The sequence below is a fragment of the Sebastes fasciatus genome, chromosome 7 (genome assembly GCF_043250625.1).
Source record: "Sebastes fasciatus isolate fSebFas1 chromosome 7, fSebFas1.pri, whole genome shotgun sequence".
Classification (NCBI taxonomy): domain Eukaryota; kingdom Metazoa; phylum Chordata; class Actinopteri; order Perciformes; family Sebastidae; genus Sebastes; species Sebastes fasciatus.
The window spans coordinates 3,900,199-3,919,334 of record NC_133801.1 but is presented as its reverse complement, the minus strand read 5'-3'; the positions used below and the strand labels follow the sequence as shown (position 1 = coordinate 3,919,334).

General features: G+C 40.3%; 1 protein-coding gene across 1 annotated transcript; it reads right to left on the bottom strand.

The window, feature by feature from the left end:
- Positions 1 to 1,487: 1,487 nt before the first annotated feature.
- LOC141771129 (flotillin-2) lies at positions 1,488 to 18,913 on the bottom strand. Its single transcript, XM_074641072.1, has 10 exons — positions 18,688 to 18,913; positions 16,113 to 16,194; positions 13,422 to 13,636; positions 12,878 to 12,996; positions 9,704 to 9,817; positions 9,492 to 9,611; positions 9,187 to 9,401; positions 8,064 to 8,247; positions 6,820 to 6,969; positions 1,488 to 4,319 (listed from the first exon to the last, which is right to left on the bottom strand). The coding sequence occupies exons 1-10, from the start codon at positions 18,734 to 18,736 to the stop codon at positions 4,281 to 4,283; spliced, it is 1,287 nt and encodes a 428-aa protein (XP_074497173.1). The 5' UTR covers positions 18,737 to 18,913; the 3' UTR covers positions 1,488 to 4,280.
- Between the last annotated feature and the right edge of the window lie 223 nt (positions 18,914 to 19,136).

Below are 19,136 nucleotides of genomic sequence, written 5' to 3'. Positions count from 1 at the left end.
AGTTATGACTTTATTCTCGTAATATTACAACTTTTTTTCTCATAAAAATAAATGTGGTGGAATAAAAGTATATAATAGTAGTAGTAGTAGTATATTGGCTTTCAAAATACAAAAAAGTAGCATAAAATGGAAATAATCAAGTAAAGTACAAGTACATGAAAATTGTACTTAAAGGTACAGTATGTAGGATTCAGCGTCATCTAGTGGTGAGGTTGCATATTGCAACCAGCTGAGTACCTCTCCACTCACTCCTCCCTTTCCAAGACTGCGGTAACGTGAACCGTCAACCGCCATCCATACCATAATAACACTATTTTAGGAGCAACGGAAGTCAGACGGCGGCTGGCGGTACCCCGGTTTTGAGTGTCGGAGAACTATGAGGCCTTCAGGTGACGTAAAAGCATAAAAGTCTCTCACTACAGCCAATGTTTGGTTTGTCCAATCTGGGCCACTGTAGAAACATGATGGACTCCGTGAAGAGGACCCGCTCCCTATGTAGATATGAAGGACTCATTCTAAGCTAACGAAAACACAACAATTCTTAGTTTCAGGTGATTATACACTCATGAAAACATAGTTATGAATATTATATTATACACAAACTGTTCCTTTAAATTCAGTACTTGTGTACATGCATGTACTTACATTCCTCCAATGGGTGCAGGTAATGGTGGAAGAAGTGTTCAGATCAGCAACACAACATTATAAAATACTCCAATACACATAAAGATCCTGCATTCAAATTAAAGTACCGGCACCAAAAGTAGTCTACTCATTATGCAGTATGGCCCCTGTCAGTACTACATTATAATAAAGTTCTTAAGTATATAACTTTATTACTTTCCTGCACCTGCAGCAGGTTTGATTTCAGAAGTAGAAGGAACACAATGAAGTCTCGACGTCGCTCCACCAGACAAATAGTTTTCATAAAAGTGAATGCAGCATATTTATATTCATATTAACCCTGCGCATAATACATACATTCTTTCCCCGTTGTGGTCCTTAATCGTTGGTTTTAGTCGTCGTTTTAATTATTTGGTTGATTGTCTATATTTGATCTATTATTTGTCTTTATGTTTGTATTGTATTATGTGTTTTAGCCGAACCAGGGACAAGGACAGTAAATCAGCTACGCATCGTTTTCATTTAATCTAAATGTAACAATGCTTACATGTATCGTAATAAACTAATAAAACTAAATGAAAATAACACATTGTGATGAAATTTGTTTTCCGCAAGTAAAACAAAAATTATAAAATGTGAGTAATTGATAGAAACAGATTACAATCTTAAACTAAAAGAAGCATGCGAAGAGATTATGACTGAAACCTGGATTTATTCTCCATTAAATGATTTTTAACTATATTATGTTAAGTTGTATATCGTCATACCTAGAACCAAGATTAAGAAGCCGAGTCAGGAGTCAGAAAAATAAAATAATACTTAAATAAACTTTGCAGAGCAGTAAATGGCAATAAATAAATAAATGATGGCATTTTGATTTATTAGAATGACAATTAGCTAAGAGTGAACTGATTATTCTGAGTACAGACGGATGACATGCAGCAAGAGCATACAGGAAGTCATGGCCGTTCGTTTGAGAGACACAGTGTACGTGTTGTAAATAACATCAGGAATATAACACAAATATGTCATATATACACTGGACACGTCTGAAGCTAAACAAATCAATGTGGTCACAGTATTCGTCAAGTCACTATATCAGCAAAGAATGATAAATCAACCAAAACAATATTAACAACAATAATAATAATAATAATAACAGTCCTCTGTGAATTCTGTGTCAGTGTTTGCTCATCCTGCTGCACATAAAACTACCACTGTATTTGTCACCTGCTCAAGCTATGAGGTTCAAACTAACTGTCCCGCTAGTTTAGCTGTAGTGTAGGTGAGTCTTTACAGCATCGAGAGGAGAATTCACTGCCAGTTCTTCTGGAAGTGTCCAAGTGGGTGAAACACATTTCATAGGAGATATGCCCGATAATATACTGTACCAAAAAACCCCGTCAGATCCTTCCTACTGCTGCACTGAAGCTCAACATTTGGTGCATTAACAACAAAGCATTGTGACCATTTACAAACAGCAACATCACTGATTAAAGCAGATAAAAACATTGTTTGATAAGTTAAAGTCCTCTGCTAAAAGATCATTCTAGATTTGATGTCACAGTTATTAAAAACAAATCAATGCAGACGTGCAAACGTTGGAACATAAAGTGTGTTTCTCTGAAAAGTTTGGTTTGTTTACGCACCCTGTCGGACATGGCTTAGCATCTACAGATATTTGTAGTATGAACTTAAACATCAGATAAACTATCCTTCTGATACAATAAAAATGAAAAGACAGTCTATTCTATTTGGCATCGCTGTTTGGCCTTTCATTTTCAGAATCTACACAATATAAACATATTTCACAAGCCAAGTCATTTTTACACTTTGCCCACTAAATCTTTTTTCTTTTTATCAGCACAAGATCAGATTTTGCTTCCTGTTTCCCTGCCAGCATATAAATAATAATAATCATATGTATCATGCCTGATATCAACAGTTTCTAGAGAACTAAACTTCTTTCAGGGGAACATTTAGACAATGGTCCTGTTCACCGCTGGCGTTAACATGCGTCCTGAGTGATCCGATCACAAGTGGACAGCTTTAAATACGTCTGTTCACACCTGGTATTAGAATGCGTCTCCACATGCATCTTAATAATAATAATAATAATAATAATAATAATAATAATAATAATAAATTGAATTTATATAGCACACTCTAAAATACAGCAAAATCTCAAAGTGCTTCACACAAAGGGTAAAACAATCACAATACAACGTTAAGACAATTTCAGATTAAAAGCGTCAAAATAGGACGAAAAATTCTATACAAATTACTTCCTAACATAAGTTAAAAGCAACTAAAAATACTATAAAATCTTGAGTGATAACTTGTGATCTCTCTTCCCCGCTCTATATGCAAATAAACACGTAGTCAACACACGGCTAATAGAGCAGGCATTGTGACGTAATATTACGTGAATGTCAGTAGTAATATCCTACATATTCGTGAATTCGGGTACATTTTATTAACATCAAAATAAAAGGTTATTGTACCGGCGGTCCCTGGGGACCTCCGTGATGCCGGCACCGCCGCCTTTGCCAGGAAACAGCGGCGTACAGAGCTTCAGAGAGCCAGGGAGGAGAGAGAGTGAGCTGGCGGGTGTCAGCTCCGTGCGAAGCAGCGGAACAAAAACGCCGAAACATCTCCAACAGTATGATAATAATGCACTTCCTGTGCCGTCAGTCTGATAGTCTGGAGATATGTAACCTATAGATGAGATCTATTTTAATAAAATACAGTTGTACCGACCGTTTTCATGCTGACGAGCGCTCGCATCTGCCTGTTTATTCACATGATAGGCGCAGTGAGACGCCGCGGATCCCACATTCACTACACACTGCTAAAAGAATGTAGTCATATGTGACAACCTCTGAATGTGGTCTGAAAGATCGGATCTCAACGCGTCTTCAATGGGTCTCGAGTGCGTTCACACCTGTACTCAGAGCTGTCCACTTGTGATCGGATCACTGAGGACGCATGCTAATACCGAGTCTGAACAGGGACAACGAGAGGGCTTCTTTTAAGATTGTGAGCACCTGTTACATCGTAAAAATCAACCCGTGACACTTTAAATAACATAAATATAATGTACAATACAAGGTAAGCTCTACAATTAAACGATTCAGATTATCTAAGGAATGCAGATGTGTCTAACGATAAAGAAAGAGGTATATAAATCAACAGGAAGGCCTGCAACATACGGAATGTAAAAGTGAGAGCAGAGGCTTCGTGGTCTGAAAACACAGAGCCCCAATCTATAAATATCAGCCGTCAGGTCACATGCTAACATGAATCTTACCTGGGTGAGAGACAACCATCACACCAGTCTAATATCAGCTCCTCTTCCATGACATTTCACACAAACGGGCCAATATATATATATATATATATATTAAAATACAAAAACTTAAATTAAATCACAACATAAAATGTTCCCATGTTAAAATAAAATCAAAAAAAATCTTTGAATGAGCAGCAGTGCATTCAGATATTCTGGTCCTGTATAAAGTAAGGCACCAGAGGTTTCCAAAATTCACTTGGTATACAGTATATACGTATAAAACAACGAAAGTCTTCAAGTGTATTAAAGGCAGTCTATCAGAGTGCATACAACAGATACTGGAGTCGTGTGGAGTCGTCAGTTTTCAGGCTTGAGCGTTGGTCATCTTCTGCAGCAGCGGGATCTGTCGGGAAAAGGACAGGTTATAGAAACTCTGAAACAAACACTCATGAATTTTCCAGCACTAAGCCGGAGTGCCTTCGTGACCTATATTTTCTTCCATTCACTGTTCTTTTTTAGGTTTTTCCCGAAGACTCAGCTAGCTGATTTCAACTCCTTTCAGGCTCCGATTGGAGACAAAAAGCTAAAATCAACCATCTAATGCACTGAATGCATGAAAAACACTGTAAAAAGGACTGAAGGACGACAATGTCCTGTGTTTCCTGACATGTAAAGTCTCTCGTGGCATGTTTCCAAACACTGGTGGTGGCTAGATGTATGTAAGGGATAATGTGCAGCTAGCGGATCATTGTTGAAACCCTGACAGGGCGATGCGGCATCCCGACGCAACATCGCCCGGTCTGGGTTTTATTTCACAACAATGACCCGCTAGCTGCACATTATTCCGCTTATTACACAGCTACTTACTGATGAAATCAATAAGTTGACACAAAAATGGTCCTCCAGAGTCCAGCATCAGAGCCGCGTCCATAGCAACGGACTGGTACACATATCAAAAGCCTGTTATAAAGAAATAACAGACGCTGAACACTGTGATTGACCAATCAGAGTAGAGGATTCAACAAAGCTGTGTAATAATGATGTTAAACACGAGGCATTCTTTGAGATACCATTTCGTTTTTTTTTCTCAAATTGACCTTAAAGGTACAGTGTGTAGGATTCGGCGGCATCTGGTGGTGTGGTTGCAGATTGCAACCAAATGAGTACCCCTCCACTCACTCCTCCCTTTCCAAGACAGCGGTAACGTGAGCCGCCGAGTGCAAAACCGTGGTAACGCCGTTCGCCTCGCTCAGAGGCCGTCCTTACCAATATAACACTACTCTAGGAGCAACGGGAGTCAGATGGCGGCTGGCGGTACCACGGTTTAGCACTCTGCAGGTCACGTTACCGCAGTTTAAAAAGTGTGTCGGAGAACTACGCTGGCCTTCAGGTAACGTAAAAATGTGCAAGTCTCTCTCTAGAGCCAGTTTGTCCGTTCTGGGCTACTGAGGAGCAACATGGCGGACTCCTTGAAGAGGACCTGCTCCCTATGTAGATATGAAGGACTCATTCTAAACTAACGAAAACACGATTCCTAGTTTCAGGTACACAAACATAGTTATGAATATTATATTCCATTTCTGATAATAGATCCCCGAAATGTTACACGCGGTTCCTCTAAAGGGCAACTTCAGTATTTTCAACTTGGATCAAGCAAAAAGTCAGACAAAGGTTTTATTTCTCTGTAGGGTTCTTTCCATAACGTTGTCAGACACTTATAATAACAATCAGAGCCGGTCAGCGGCAAAAACAAGAACTTTTAATGGACGTAAACTGACAGTGAAGAGTTGCCGCGAGTGACAACCCGTTTAGTGACTGCTGGCTGCAGCATGCTCCCTCAATACTGGACCAGTTTCAGAAATTGTTGTCCCTGTTAGTCACTTAGACAGAAAAGCATGGGGAAATGGTTGGAAAATACCAAAGTTACCCTTTAAAAGGCCATACTTAAAGGGGTATTTCACCAGTATGTTCACGTGGAGTCCTACTCAGTCTGTACAAACAGTTGTTTAATGTCTTCAGTGTCTCTGGAGGAGCTTTTCTGAAATAACCCTGATGGCGTCGTCACGGTAACGTCAGTTTGGTCTTGGAGACATATTAACAGATACAGTGGAAACCTCTTATAATGATCACGTCTGTCCGGGTCAAATTGATCACTATAAGCAGATGATTATTATAACCAAATTTTTGTTGTTGCGCATCATTTCAAAAAGTAATGAAACCGACCGCTTCACAATTTACTGGCTCGCTTCTTCTGCCTTTTCCCTTCTTCTTCTGCCAGCGTTGCCGTTTTAAGTCAGCTCTGCAGTGCGAGCGTGCATGCAGATGAACGGCGCCTCCTCATTCACTCCCCCCGTAGCAGCGTGGAGGGAGACGCAGATGTTGAGGATCGGCAGAGTTTCACTTTGGGGGCATTATGTGACCGGGCATTATCAATCCACTTGACGAGGGCGGCTTCGACCACCGGTGCTTTCCCGTGCACATTTATTCATCATTCAGAGGAAATTACTTTTTTCCCGTTACGATATCAATGTGCACGCAGCATCAGCCTCACATATCTAGCCAGAAAGCAGACAGTCCGCGAGGCGAAGTATCAAGGGAGTAAAGTAAAAACCAAACAAAAACTCAATTAACGTTAGTCTAACGTAAGTTTTAATCTGCATTATGAATTGGCATTTTAAAAGATGTGGTCCTTTACAAGAGAGAGAGGTTCTATCCGGGACTATCACTGGAGTACCCCTTTAATTAAGTGCTTCGTTGCAAATTACAGTATATATATATACATATATATAATAAATAAAATGAAAGTATGTACACAAACGGGGAGTAATCCCTCATGCATTTAATAGCTTAGGAAGACTAGACATTGTTATAAATCAATATTATTATGTTGTTACCATGCTTACCTTTGACAAATCCACTCCAGTGAGAGCATTGACAGACACAGGAAGTTCAGCCAGGAGGCGGTTGATCTCGCCCGTCACACGGCTGTTATCGCCGCTGAGGATCACTATCTCATTGGTCCTGGATAACGGCGCGGCCACCTTGGCAGCAATCTGGAAAGATACAGTCACATGTGTTTACTGTAAGCAGGAAATAATAAAAACCTCCCACATGAGGTTACCAATGATCATGTGATACATTAAACAGTCACAGTCTCATGACTCATGAATCATCAGGATGAAGTCATCGTGGTGATACCCGCTGTAAAGCGTTTTAGAGGTTTCATATCCCAATGCCTGAAAATAATACCGAAGACCATCTTGTGTCAAATCTGACTATTGCTACTATACAACGTTTCTATATGGAAATAAAGCGGCATTGTGTGTAAAATACAGCATAAAAGTTTCTTAAAGGGAAACAAGCATGTATTTCTAGATGCTCATGTGATAATGTACAGCGAGCCGGTCACAGTTGTTAAATAAACCCCGTCTTTCATCGCCCTGAAGGGGTTTATTTCAAAACAATGAACCGCTGGCTGCACATTATCCCGTTTATTACACGACTACTTACTTAAGAAATCAATAAGTTGACACAAAAACAGTCCTCCAGAGTCCGACATCAGAGACCATAGCAACGGTCTGTTATACATAGCAGCGGGCTGTTATACATAGCAATTGTCTGTTATACATAGCAATGGTCTGTTATACATAGCAATGGTCTGTTATACATAGCAATGGTCCGTTATACATAACAACGGTCTGCTATAAAGAAATAACAGAACGCAGAACGCCTTGATTGACCAAACATAATGACATTAGTGCACTAACGCAGTAAACTTCATGTATTGTTTTATACTCTACTCTTAAATCATGCTTTTATACAGTTATTGTTACAAACTCTCTCTCTCTCTCTCCTACACTTGGATTTTGAGTGAAATTAATTTGCCAAAAAAGAAACAAAACGCACAATAAACAAAGAGGAATTTTACTCATACTATTATTTAAAAAAAAAAATCTATAGATATCGCGATAATATCACTATCATGAATTAAGCTGGCCACCATAATCGATATTGTGACAGCCCTACTTCTTGAAATGGTAATCATGTTGTAATAAATATTATGCACAAACAAACCAAACTCAAAGTGAAGTTTTCTCTTGAACAAAACAACAAGCCAGATGTGTGTTATGGACAGATGTATGTTTACCTTCGGCAGAGCCTCGAGGACCAGAGCAGTCTTGGCTGCCTCTCCGTACAGCTGGTAGGCCTCGGCCTTCAGCCTCATCTTCTCAGCCTCCGCCTTGCCCACTGCTTCGATGGAGGAAGCCTCCGCCTCACCGATCTTCTTGATCTTCTCTGCCTGAGCCTGAGCTATCAGCACCGTCTTTATCCTGAAGCAGGATAAACACCAGTCAAATTATCTGGTTCATCCATCAACACAGCTCACAGTACGCTGCTCACTTCTGACTTCTAATCATTTCCAACTCATGCTCCTGTGGGCCAACACATGGCATTACTTAATGCATCACAAAGAAATCTTTGAAAACATTTTCTTGACTGAAATTTGGCCCAAAGCGCAAAATGGAGGCCGCGGTACCACAGCATGGTGAATACTCTGCTGTTGTTAGGCTGGAAGGACAGTTTCAAGTCTGTGTTACAGATTATCATCCTCCTGCTAGCATCACAATACATGTCTACCAGGAGTACAGTGATGGTGCTGCTCTGTAGCTCCTGACCTCTGACCTCCCTGTAGAGCAGGGAATAATCACAACAAGGGGAGGTGAAAGAGAATTTACTGCCCTGAAGTCTAACGGTCCTGACACACATCAAGCCGACGGTCGTCCGACGGAAGGCTTTGGGCCGTCGCTGAGCTCCTGTCGGTCTAATTTTTGCAGTTTGTCCTGCACCGTCAGCTCTAGTCTGCTGATGACGGAGGCTTTTCAGCCGATTCAGCATGTTGAATCGCCGGCGGAGCTCGTCGGTGAGAGAAATCACTCTGATTTGCTGTTCAGCTTAAACAAAACAGTGCACGAGAAGAGAAACGGACGTGAGGAAAGCAAGCCAACGAGTAAAGTCAAGAGGAAAAACACAGAAGGCTCTTCTCATTTTTCATCTTCATCTTATCGGATCATTCCAACACGCTGATATTTTCATAGCGACATGGCCGTCTGGAATGAAGCTAAGTGGTGAGTGAGAGTGGTGTGAAAATGGTCGGCAGACGCCGCTTTGTTTTACTACAGGCGGCTGTAGCGAGAGGTCGAGAGGAGTGAGGCCTAACACGATGGGTGAAACTGGCTGAATGCCCCTTTAACCGATGGGTTCTCACTCACTTGTGCCCCTCAGCCAGCTGCTGCATCTTGTAGGCCTCGGCCTCAGCGGGCCTCTTCACTGTGGCAATGAGCTCCTTCTCTGTCCGCTGAATCTCCTTGTCCTCAATCGTGATCTCCTTCTTCCTCTGCACCACTTGGATCTCGATCTCCTCCAGGCGGATCTTCTGCTGCTCCTTGGCCGCCTGCAGCTCGTACGCCAGCTGGGCCTTTGCTTTCTGAAAACATCGGCACAAAGATCGTCACACTTCCGAAGCACTCACACACATTGTGTTTGAAACCTGCTGTTTCAATCCTCAGATGCCCACCTCAGTGTTGACTTCCTGGTTGAAAGAAGCTTTCTGCAGCTCCAGTTCTCGTTTGGAGTCGGCCATCTTGGTGTCGGCCTGGAATTTGACATCCATCATCTCCCTCTTACATTCTGCTTCCTGTGAGACAATGAAGAAGTAAAGTAAAGCAGTTGGTTGTCGCACAACAGAACCCACTTCTCAGAGTGTCCCGTCTGCTATAGCCTCCTTACCCGTATCCCAGCATCCCTCTCTGCCTCAGCCACGCCGATGTCTGCGTCCCTCTGGACAGCTGCAGTCTGGGTCTTCCCCAGGGAGCTCAGGTAGTCCAGTTTATCGTACACATCCTGCCAGCACAGACAAACAGGTCAACCTGTAAGTTAACACTAAAATGAAAATGTAAAATCACCGGCTGGAAATTTCTCCCAGTTAATGAAGTGATGAATAAAACCATGAAGTCAAAATATATTAACTTTAGAGATGTACCGGGCAATCGGCCATGACCGGTGACCGATCGGTCTCAGATAAAGGCGATTCTGTGTCGGTCAAATTTACACACATGCTCCGCACATTGGTTCACGTCGCGCACAGACAGTAACCGATTATTGTCACAGCCACACATACACAGTGTTGCCAACTTGCCGACTTTCTTGCTAGATTTAGCATTTACCTGTGAGGGTTTCTGGACAATATTTGTCGTTGTTTTGTGTTGTTAATTGATTTCCAGAAATAAATATAGACATACTTTTACATAAAGCAGCATATTTGGCCACTCCCATGTTGATAAGAGAAATACTTGACAAATCTCCCTTTAAAGTTCATTTTGAACAGATAAAAGATGTGTGATTAATCACGTATAATATTTTAATTCAAATTTATTATATTGTAATTCATTGCCAATGCATGCTGCTCAGACTAATCGCAGTGACTCTACTCTCCCTCTCCTGTCAGTAGGTGTAAGTGGAGTTAATTTATTATAATACACAGTAATACACACACCTTTACATTCTTGTAAATAGATACTGATTCATAAATGGTTTGTATAAATAAATACATAGTTTTAGATAGATAATAAACAGTATAGAACAATAGTTTCTGATTCTTCACAGATCTGTAAATACTATTTACATTTCATGTTCAGAATTTATTAACATACAATTGAATTTTCCAAATGTTTGTGTATGCTGTTAATTATAGTTCTTGGAAAGAAAGTAAATTAGAATCCGCAGGTCAGACTAAAATGAAATAAAATTGGAAATCGGAATCGAACAAGAAGATTGCATTCGGTGCATCACTAAATAATTTCTCATGAAAAGGCTGGACTGAAGAGAAGTTTTACATACATTAATTTATATATATATAATATATATATATAACATATATATATATATTATATATATATATTATATATTTTAGTAGGTCTGAAGAGCGTGCATTTTATTTGATTTGCAGTGAGCATGTTTCTCTCAGCACTGATTGGGATAAATGTGTCTGAAGCCGTTTCAGCCATATATAGACCTTCTATCTACGAGTGGAAACACATTATTGATTTCCACATCTGCACTGAAGAGTTGCCGGCACAAGCAAACACCTGATTAACTGGAACTGTTGATTAGTGTTAAAGGTCTCAGCTACATTCAACAATAATAATATCTGCACCAAGAGACAAACTGTCACAAGTAAGATGGTTTGAAGACGTAAGGCGTAAAAGAATATACTGTATGTATAAAAACAACCCCTAAAATGTCCGAGGCCTCCACTAACGAGCTGACTGGTCTCGATGCATCACAGAAACCATCTGGACTAATTGATGTGAAAGAAAATGGACTCTGGGCTTTCAGCTAAGCACCGTGGTGAGCCGCTGTGTCTGCACCACACGTCAATTAGTCCTAATCAACAACAGTAAACTGTGCAGGAGGAGGGAGTCAGTCAGTCATTAGAGCCACGACTTCTCTGAAGAGCAGCAGATAAAAACATATCTGATAGATTAAAAACTAGATGTTTGTTTGACTTCTACAGTACTGCTGAGCCTACTGTATAAACAGGAAAACACGCCGCATCTCCCACATGTTGGGCTCTTACTGGTAGTTCATGGAAACAACACAGCGCTCACAATCACAAAGATGCACTTCTGAGCTGAAAGTGTGTGAACATTAAACTCGAGCATTAGCCAACAAACAGAAATCTGATCGCACGACTGTCCATAGTTAATAGTGATTAATGCAAATTAATCACATTTTTATCTGTTCAAAATGTACCTTAAAGGGAGATTTATCAAGTATTTAATACTCTTATCAACATGGGAGTGGACAAATATGCCGCTTTATGCAAATGTATGTACATATCTATTATTAGAAATTAATCAACACAAAACAATGACAAATATTGTCCAGAAACCCTCACAGGTACTGCATTTAGCATAAAACAATATGCTCAAATCATAACATGGCAAACTGCAGTCCACAGGCAACAACAGCTGTCAGTGTGTCAGTGTGCTGACTTGACTATGACTTGCCCCAAACTGCATGTGATTATCATAAAGTGGGCATGTCTGTAAAGGGGAGACTCGTGGGTACCCATAGAACCCATTTACATTCACATATCTTGAGGTCAGAGGTCAAGGGACCCCTTTGAAAATGGCTACGACAGTTTTTCCTCACCAAAATGTTGTCTTTTTGTTGAGGGAACCAGGGTGATGCTAACCTCCTGGTTGGCCCCTAACCCTAACCCTGGTAAACTGTGTTATCATGATATTCATTAAACCTGAGACTGATGTAAAATGACTCCAAGACATGTTTGATCTGATCAGACCTTAGTTGGACTCCACAAACCTATAAACAGGAGCATGACGCTTGTTAAACGTTTACGATGGTTGCCTGGAAATGACTTTGAAAGCAGCCTGTTGTCTGTGGCGAGCCCGGCTGTGCTCCTCTTTGTCAGTCACGTGAAACGCTGCTATCTCTCCCACTTAATGCTGGGACCCATAAACAAGTCCTACTGTAGGAGGTCCACTAGCTAAATGTTAGAAACCTTGCTATCATTAGGGGGCTTTCCATTCGGCTAATTATGCTTCTTCTCTTCCTCACTCCTCCGCCCTCAGGCTCGTAACCCAGAAACTAATCGAGGTCCGCCATCATCGAGGATGTTCCAATCACTTAAATGTGTCTCGGAGGAGACGAAGAGCGAGGAGGGAAGAGTGAACAGACACGAGTACTGGTTTCTTCTATTTCAATAGATGCTGTTTTCTTTTTATATTGGCGAGAATTTCAAATTAAAATCCACGCTGAATCATATTATTTTGACCTGTCTTTGCTCAGTAGCTACATTAGCACTTTCTTCAGGCATTCTGGTCGCTGTCAGAGCACCAGGTATTGTTGCTGCATCCTCTCACAGTACCATCCACCCACCTTAATGGTAAAGCTGAGAATCTCGATGCCCATCCTGCCCACGTCTGGAGCCGCTACCTCACGCACCAGCTTAGCAAACTGGTCCCTGTCCTGATAGATCTGCTCTACAGTCAAGGTACCTGCAAAAGAGAGACACAGTCAATATCTCCATACCACATGTCCACGTGCGCCATTCAAAATGCCACTCTTCGGGCGCCTGGTTAGCTCAGTCGGTAGAGCGGGCGCCCATGTAACAAGGCTTGGTCCTGACCGCGGAGGCCCGGGTTCGAATCCGGCCTGTGGCCCTTTCCGCATCCACTCTCTCTCCCCCCTTTCCAAGACTCTATCCACTGTCCTCTCAATAAAAAAATGGAAAATGCCCCCCAAAAAAAAAAAAAAAAAATGCCACTCTTCACAAACACACAGCAGTCGTGTGCATTTTTATTTTTGATTAGAGACGGAACAAAGAACGAAATTAACACTGTTACACAGACATGTCAGAAAACAAATTCAGGAGTCCTAAATTTAACAAACCCAATAGTTGAAATGAAATGAAAGGCCATACCTAGAATGGAGCGCAGATGTCCCTCCAACGTCTGCAGAACCACAGCTTTGATTTCCATGACTGATTTACCCAGAAACTGCTCACAAGCTACAGCCAGTAAGTCCAGCTCCGTCATGACCTTCACCTGGGCCACCCCTGTGACAGTGATGGCGACCCCTTCTGCTGTCTCCACATCCTCACATCGGGGCTGCAGAGTCATGATCTCCAGAGTTATCCTACAGAAAGGGACAGCAGCACATTGATAAGGCCACGAAGAGAGGAACATTAAGTGATAAGAACAAGCTGTTATTTTTATATTGTTAGGACACTGAGAATCTGATGCTGGTTGCTCATTAGAGTCAGAATCAGGTTTATTGGCCAAGTATGTGTACAAATACGAGGAACTTGACTCTGGATTGAAGCTGCTCTCAATGTACGTACACTGAAAGACACATAGAGCTAAACAACAAAGCTGAACAAAGAGAGGTACAAAATAAACTATTACAAACTTAGAAGTAGGTGAAAAACAGAGTAGAGCTGCAACGACTGATCGATCAGTTGTCAACTATTATATATATATATATATATATATACTGTATATGTATATATATATGATAATCGATTCTCTCTGATTGCAGCTTCTTAAATGTGAATATGTTCTGGTTTCTTTCCTCCTCTATGACAGTAAACTGATTATCTTTGAGTTGTGGTCAAAACAAGACATTTGAGGACGTCATCTTCGGCTTTGGGAAACATTGATCGACATTTTTCACCATTTTATGACATTTTATAGACCAAATAACTAATCGAGTGATCGAGACAATAATCAACAGATTAATTGACAATGAAAATAATCATTAGTTGGAGCCCTAAAACCAGTGTATATACTGTGTATATATATAAAAAGCAACAATGAACAACAACAATTTCTATATACGAGTCAGGAGAGGAGAGGTTTTTTCTTTTCTTTTACAGGCCATCTATTGTTAATCAAGGAAATTTGTCTTATTCCTGTTTAAATATAATGTTTTAGCAATCATACTGCTTCCTTTTCTTTTTAATATTACTCCACAGTAAAGGCCGGAGTACATATCATTGAAACAAACTAGTTTGTACAACGTCTCGTCCGACCACGTCTGAAGACAAACGTCTTTATAAGAGTTCAAGTTAGTCACACTTAAAGGCAACTGCCATAATAGAGAAGGGCGAGACGTGATAATCGTTCACATGGGGGGTTATTTTTTTCCACAAAAAGTAAAGTGAATGTGTGGAGAATGAAAAAAGGACAGCCAAGAGAGAAGCTTACTTCCTCACCTCCACACACCTGGCCAGTGACTGTGTGAAGTGGGTGTGCTTGAAAAGGTGTGTTTCTACATGAATCCTAGTGCTGGACATCACAAGCAGAGCCTCACTCAGGAAATGAGGTATATGGAAAATTTCACAATCTGAACTGTGACGTGTGGCCGGGCTGTTGAACAGCGCTGTGGAATATAAAACTGCTGTGATAAAATGTTTAATCTCCCAGCTGAGATCAACAACTGCTGCAAAAAATTAACCTGAGAAATGCTCCGGTCTTGTGACTGTGTGTGTTTAACTATGTGATAGTGTCACAAGACCGGGCCAGTGCTCAAAGTGGGCCGGTACTCACCGGTACGCCGTACCGACACTTCTACATTTTACTCTTTGGTGTACCGTGACTTTTTCTTGCGTACTCTTCTCTGCCGTCTCCAGATCAGGTTCTCTGGGAGATTCATAATGGCATTCATAACGGCACAGCGCCAGGTTATTTGCGCCGCGCCTCATAAGCCGTATGAACATAAAAACAATGTGGGGAGCATCTGGACGAACCGACGCACGGGACGGGGGAGGTGGGGTGAGAACGACGGTGCTGTAATTTATCAACATAATGTTCACGTCCTTTTTGTAAAATAACTAGTGAACTGTTCGTCATAACTTTTTTTTATTTGTGAGCAAATATAATTAATGAAACATTATTTAAAAGTTTTCTGAATCTGCTCTTTTAGGGCAAACATTTCCAGAAGAATTAAATAAAATAATCACTTAACTAATAATAATAATGGTCCAGAATGACTTCAAATTGAATAGTTTTCAGTCACAAACCTTCCGATTTTCTTGGGTGAGGACCCCCAAACCCAATAAAAACCACAGCTGATTATGACTGACACAGTATAACATGCTTAAAGAAAAAATGAATAAATAGGAATAAGACACCGACTGATACACAGGCCAACGTTTAATAAGAGAGTACTGGCACTTATTATTTTCCACTTCAAGTACTGGACACGGCACACCGAAGAGGACGGAGCACATTTAGCAGTCACACCCTGCTCATCTTTAGGAAAGTGTGAATGTGCAGAGGCCTTTGAGCCTGTTTACAATAGAAACAACAACACTGTGTGTAATAGTAGACAGAAAATGGAAGACCAGCTTTCATCCTCTACTTGCTTACAGCCTGCAGTTAATGGGACGGACTTCCCTGTGGAAATACAAGACAGCAAAAGCCCATTTCAGCTGTGGTCGGTTTAAAAACCTCGGCCATTTTATCCAAATGAGTTTGAGCGGAGGGCTGTTAATAGTATAATCCACTTATCTGTGACGAGTAGCACTTGCAGGCACAAAAGCATTTCACGGAGCTACTAGACTCCATTTCAAGACAACATAAATCGACATTATGTTTTACTATGTTGTCACCTTTGGGTGTCTGAGATGAGGCACCAAGCCCAGGCCCAGCCTCCCACAGCGTAGGTCTTCGTATCAGAGCCACAACAACCACCTGAGGGAAGAGGAACAGTTGATTTAAAACAATGCGCTAAAATCTTTACAGACAAATAACATTTACAAATTTTCAAAATCATTTGGCTGAAAAGTGAATGTTTCTTTTTTTTCTTTGGGCACCTGATGGGACTTCTGTTTTTGCAACAGACTCTGTTATATTTGAGGAAAAAGCAGTAGTTCCATGTGCCCAAATACTAGATATAATATGATAAAGAAAATTACCATATCTCAGAAACTACAAGGAGCACAATCAAGTATCTGGTGTCTATGAACTCATAAGAAGTTGAATATCAAAGATATGCAACATATGCAGTGTAAAAATATTTAATAAACACAGTGTTAGCATTTTTCCTCATTCAAATTAAAAAAAATTCTGATTTTGACTATTAATAAAAGGGTTATTTTTCATGTGATCTAAAAAATTCAATGTTTATATATCAAACTGTAGGAAAGGCAAAACAAAGCACAGATATGTTGACTGGATTTAACAGAAGCTGAACAGTCCTCTGATTTATTCCAAATTAATCTGACTTGAGGGTTTGTTCGGTCAAAAAGCAGCTCAGTGAATAAAAGCACAGCACCAAACACAAAATGTGTAAAAGCAGCACTTAGTAAAAACTGACAATTGGCCTGTGAGGTATACTACCATGTTATACAGTAGTGGTTCGCAACAGGTGGGTCGGGACCCTTCCAAGGGGTCACGTAATAAACATGACGGGCTGTGAGTACTCCCTCAGATATTGTGGTGTATAAATATGGAACACCAAAATACATGTTATCAAGAGCTCGTTATCGTTATGTTTTTTGTATGTATTTCATTGTTTTTATTGGATTGTTTTCCACTGTTTGGTTGGTTATTCTGCACATTCTGTGTACTTGTTGTTGTTTAACTTTTGTTGTATTTTTAAAATTGTTAGTTTAGATCTTTCTTCCTTTTTGTTATTGTTTTTTTCTCCTGGGGTTGGGTGGAGGTCCTGTGTATAAGCCTGTGGCTTCTTGACCTCTCCTGACACATTTCCTGTTTGTTTTTTTTCATTGACTGGATTTTGTGCAGTTTTATATATGTGCAAGTAAATAAATAAAATAAATAGATAAATAACAATAAACTAAGCCAAAAATAAAAACATCCCAGTTGAGGAAATTCATCCTAAAAAATAACATAAAAGTACTCTTTTAGATTTTCTATCTTTCCACAGTTTGAACATTTTATTTGGCATTTTATTTTATTATTCACAGCTAGATTATAACAAGAGTTGATGGAGGATAATAAGCAAACCCGCCCCCCTTCAGCTGTAATATCACTGTGGGCCTAAACGAAGAGACAGGCTGCTTACAAAGACAGCAGCTTATATACGAACTATTTACACATATCCTGCAGCTGTCAGACTCCACAACCAGCACAGCTCCAAGTAGACCACTTACACACCAAAAAACTGACAATAACCTGATATTTTCAGGTGGAATTTTATTCATTCATTTCATTCTCACTGTGCAATATCATTTTCCACTTGTGCAATTTTGTTAATAGTCTGTTTATTGTCAATACTATATATACTGCTCCTATTTTTATACTTCTATTTAAATGGTTCATATTTTGTTTAGATCTTTTTTACTGTGTTAGCTGATGCATCTTGTTTTTTGTACTATCCCCTTTGCTGCTGTACACTGCAAATGTCCCAACTGTGGGACTAATAAAGGAATATCTTATCTTATCTTAAAGGTCCCATATTATAAAAAAGTGAGATTTTCACGTTTTTTTTATTATAAAGCAGGCTTAATCCTATACTGTGAAAGTATCGAAACGCTCAATCCACAGGGAAATACACACAGCCCGTATTCAGAAACTCTGCATTTGAAACAAGCTGTCAAGATTTCGGCCCATTCATGATGTCACGGATATACAATATTTAGACTCTTTACCCAGTTTTAAGCTTAAACATTCTAAATGTGTCCCAGTTTATTCCTGGTTGCATTGTATGTGAATGTCATCAGCTGACGGAAGGAAGTACAAATGGACCCAAGCTGTTGCCTAGCAACGCAATCCTGTTGCAATTCAGTTGAAATGCGCTAAAACGGAGCGTTTCAGACAGAGGGTAAATACAGGCATATTCAGGCAGACAGTATGAGGAAAACAACGTTTTTTTGAACATTACAGCATGTAAACATGTTCTAGTATAAACACAAAATATAAGTGTGAACCTGAAAATGAGCACGATATGGTTTCTTTAATGTTTAATATTAAAGTATAACTGACTAGTTAATAACGGTCACTGCCTTGCTCACAAACGCATCACGCTTCTAAGTCGTGATTCACGTAACTAACACTGATTTAGTGGCTTGACACAGTACAATAACTACCAGATTATTTTTAGCATTAGCAGACAAAGCTTTCTTACTAATCGTTCACCAGTTAGCCCCTTTCATCCGCTACCTGTCATGTAGCTGTCAGTTAGCTTAGCATCGTTAGCTCGTCAGTAGAGGATCAACCTACCGGAGACAACCAGAGCTTCATTCGGACCAACAGTTAAACAGCTCCCCATGATGACGACTCGAGATGGAGATGTTAGAAAACTAGCACAGCTTGGTGATTATATATAATGTTTTAATCCAAGTCAGCGGAGTGTAAAGAGTCTTCTGGTCCTCTAGTGTTCTAGTCCAGTAAACACAACGACGACGACCAACAGCAACAACACGCCCCACCTAACGACACCACAGTGACGTAACGCTTGTCAACACGGAGCACTATCGAGGGGGGACCGGACCGTTACAAGCAGAGAGGCTTCAGGATGAGGATGAGAAATAGATTCATTTAATTCATTTAATTTTAATTCTCGCGAAGTTCCACATTCACAAGTGTAAATTTACCCCCCAAAAAAGCCTAATTTCTTTGTATTTATGAAAGAAATGGATCTATATCTGTCAACAATTTCTTCCTCACAA